Source organism: Propithecus coquereli, unplaced genomic scaffold (genome assembly GCF_000956105.1).
Source record: "Propithecus coquereli isolate 6110/MARCELLA unplaced genomic scaffold, Pcoq_1.0 Scaffold816, whole genome shotgun sequence".
Lineage (NCBI taxonomy): Eukaryota > Metazoa > Chordata > Mammalia > Primates > Indriidae > Propithecus > Propithecus coquereli.
The window spans coordinates 153736-156376 of NW_012154352.1; the positions used below are offsets into that span (position 1 = coordinate 153736).

The window sequence follows — 2641 nt, forward strand, 5'->3', positions numbered from 1 at the left end:
CATGTGGACCATGGCTCCCACCTGTGAGCACCTTCTGCAGACCAGGCTGTGCACCCTCCCACTGAGCCTAAGGACACACACATTGCCCCTGCCATTACAAGTGAACAGGCTGAGGCCACGTCACCCACAGGGGAGAGCAGGTCCAAGTCAGAGGGCAAGGTGTGGGGAGAGGGGGGTTGGGAAAGGCTCCTGAGAGGGGAAGTGAGCGGCCAACTGTCACGCAAGTTGCACAGCAGGGCCCATTGGGACATCTTAGTGGGGAAGAGCAGGGTAAGAGGAGGGTGCTCAGGAAGGGCAGGAGTGGGACACTGTCCCCACCTGTCCCGTGTCCCAGCTGTGCCCCTGTGTGTTTGGGGGAGTGGGGTAGTCACAGCCCAGAGAGGGGCAGACACAAGACACGGGCCAGGCAGGGAGGTCCAGGCAGGGCCACCCTGGACATTGCCCCTCAGGTGTCCTCAAGTCCCGCGGTGGAGAATTGGGAACACCAGGGGTCCCTGCTCTGTGCAGCCCTCCCCGGGAGCCCTCACGGTGCACCATTGTGGGAAGACAGGCAGGAAAAGGGTGCTGAGCTGGCTGGGGTGGGAGGACAAGGAGGGGACAGAGGCCTGGGAGTGGGAGGACAAGGAGGGGACAGAGGCCTGGGACGGCACAGCAGAGCAGTGAGGCAGTGAGCAGAGGAGTGAGTCAGCGGCCTCCCTCGCTTTTCTGCCGTCCCAGAACCCAGCCCACCTCTACCCCCGGCTCCCTGAGCCCCTTCCTGTCCTGGAGAAGTCCACACACCCTGACACCCCAGACCCGTCCTGCTGCCACACTCACCAGTCCGGCATGACCCAAGAACCAGTTTGTTTTGGGAGGCTCTGGGAAACGTCGGAGGCGGCTGCAGTTGTCATAGAAGGCGTAGGTCCAGGCCAGGACGCGGGCCAGGAGCCAGGAAACTCCGACCAGCAGCAGCAGCAGCCACGGGTAGGCTGCCAGCGGCCCCAGGCCCAGCCAGGACAGGCTCAGCTGTGGCATCCTGCAGGGCATATGGGTGCAAGGGGAGTTCCTGAGGCCCAGGAGAGGGAAGGGGGCTCCAGGGCCAGGACAGAGGGGCAGGGGCAGGAAGGGGATGGCTCAGAGATGAGTAAATAATGCCTGAGAGCTAAAGTCCACAAAGGCCCAGCCTGAATCGAAGGGAGGCTGCCAGGGCTCAGTTTCCAGGAAACCACCATTCCCAGGGCCACCTCCCTATAGCCGCCCCAGCCTTGGGAAGCCCCCTCCCCATCCCAGTCTGGGACCCTCCAGGGCCACCACCACAGCCTGGCACCTTCTCTCAGGAGCAGCTTGTCCACACAACCTCCTCTTCGCCCTGCTGGGCGGTCTTTGCCCTGGGCCCTGATGAAGGAAAGGCTGAGGGAGGCAGGGTGGGGCTGGGCCAGCAAATCCCTGCAGGCAGGGCTGCCTCCTCCCAGCCTGGGCAGGGGACCAAATCATGGCGTGGGGAGGGAGCTGGCTTCAGAGCGATCATCTGGGGATGACACGGCCGAGGCACTGGATCCTCAAGTCTCAGCACCTCCCGTGTGGAGTAAGGGGGCAAGTCAGGGGTGACCAAATGGGACTCAGAGCCCCATGGTTTGCACACCAGGTGGAGCTGAAAGTGAGAGTTCAGGTGCCAGGTGAGCATGGCCAGGCCAGGCTTTGTCCCCGATCGTATCCCGAGCTTCTGTAGGGCATCATGCACCATTTCTCGGGGCAGAATTAGGAGGCTTGGAGATGAAAGCCCAGGGGCCCAGGCTGCACAGTCTGGTGGGAGTTCGAGTCCTGCCTGGAGGCAGCCCAGGCCCTGGGTTGACACATGACTGCTAGGAACAGAAACAAACAATCCAGCCTTGCTGGTGATTATTCCAGTCAGATTCCAGGGATAAAGGACCCAGCTGGTGGCCGGGCACGGTGGCCAACGCCTGTAATCCTAGCACTCTGGGAGGCCGAGGTAGCAGGATCTCTTGAGCCCAGGAGTTTGAGATTGCTGTGAGCTATGATGACACCACTGCACTCTAGCCTGGGTCACAGAAAGGGCAAACCTAAAGGCTGTGCTGAGTGTCCAAGGACAGAGGAGAGGCCCTGGGGGTGAGACTGAGAGGAGCTGTCAGCAGATGGGGTCCAGGCAGGGAGGGGAGAGCCAGGGGAACCTGTGTGGAATCCTTGGGCTGCCCTGCTCTTGCTCTGAGTGTGGGCAGTGGCAGCCATCCTGGGCTCAGTCTTCCCATCTGGGAAATGGGATATCAGATGAGGTCCTCGTTGGGGGACAGAGGACGGGTCTACAGAGTTGGGAGCCCCAAAAAGAGAAAGTAAAGGGAAGGGGCTGGCAAGTAGCCCTTGAGCCGCTGTGGGCCAGGGCTCTGCTCTGTGCAAGAGACTGTAAAGTCCTTCTGCCGTGTGGTCTACATAAACTGCACATACTGTGTGCTTTACATAAAGTGACCCCACTGTGTGCTGGGAACTCTACAAACATCCTGTCTACTGTGTTCCAGGTGCTCTACAGAAAGCAAACTTCAGCATAGTACTTTAAATAACGTGTACGTACTGTGTGCCAGGTGTTTTATGTAAAGCATGCCTACTGTGTGCGAGATGCTCTACACAGAGCATGTCTGCTACGTGTCTC

At 60.2% G+C, this 2641-nt stretch overlaps 1 protein-coding gene across 1 annotated transcript in view; it reads right to left on the minus strand.

Moving 5' to 3' along the window:
* LOC105825739 (docosahexaenoic acid omega-hydroxylase CYP4F3-like) overlaps positions 1 to 1361 on the minus strand; it is a 33173-nt gene extending 31812 nt beyond the window's left edge. Inside the window, exons 1-3 of the mRNA XM_012663627.1 lie at positions 1307 to 1361; positions 710 to 1015; positions 129 to 189 (exon numbers count right to left, since the gene is read on the minus strand). Coding sequence (XP_012519081.1) covers positions 129 to 189; positions 710 to 1014 — 366 coding nt within the window. The 5' untranslated portion in view covers position 1015; positions 1307 to 1361. The remainder of the gene's footprint in view (positions 1 to 128; positions 190 to 709; positions 1016 to 1306) is intronic.
* Positions 1362 to 2641: the final 1280 nt, after the last annotated feature.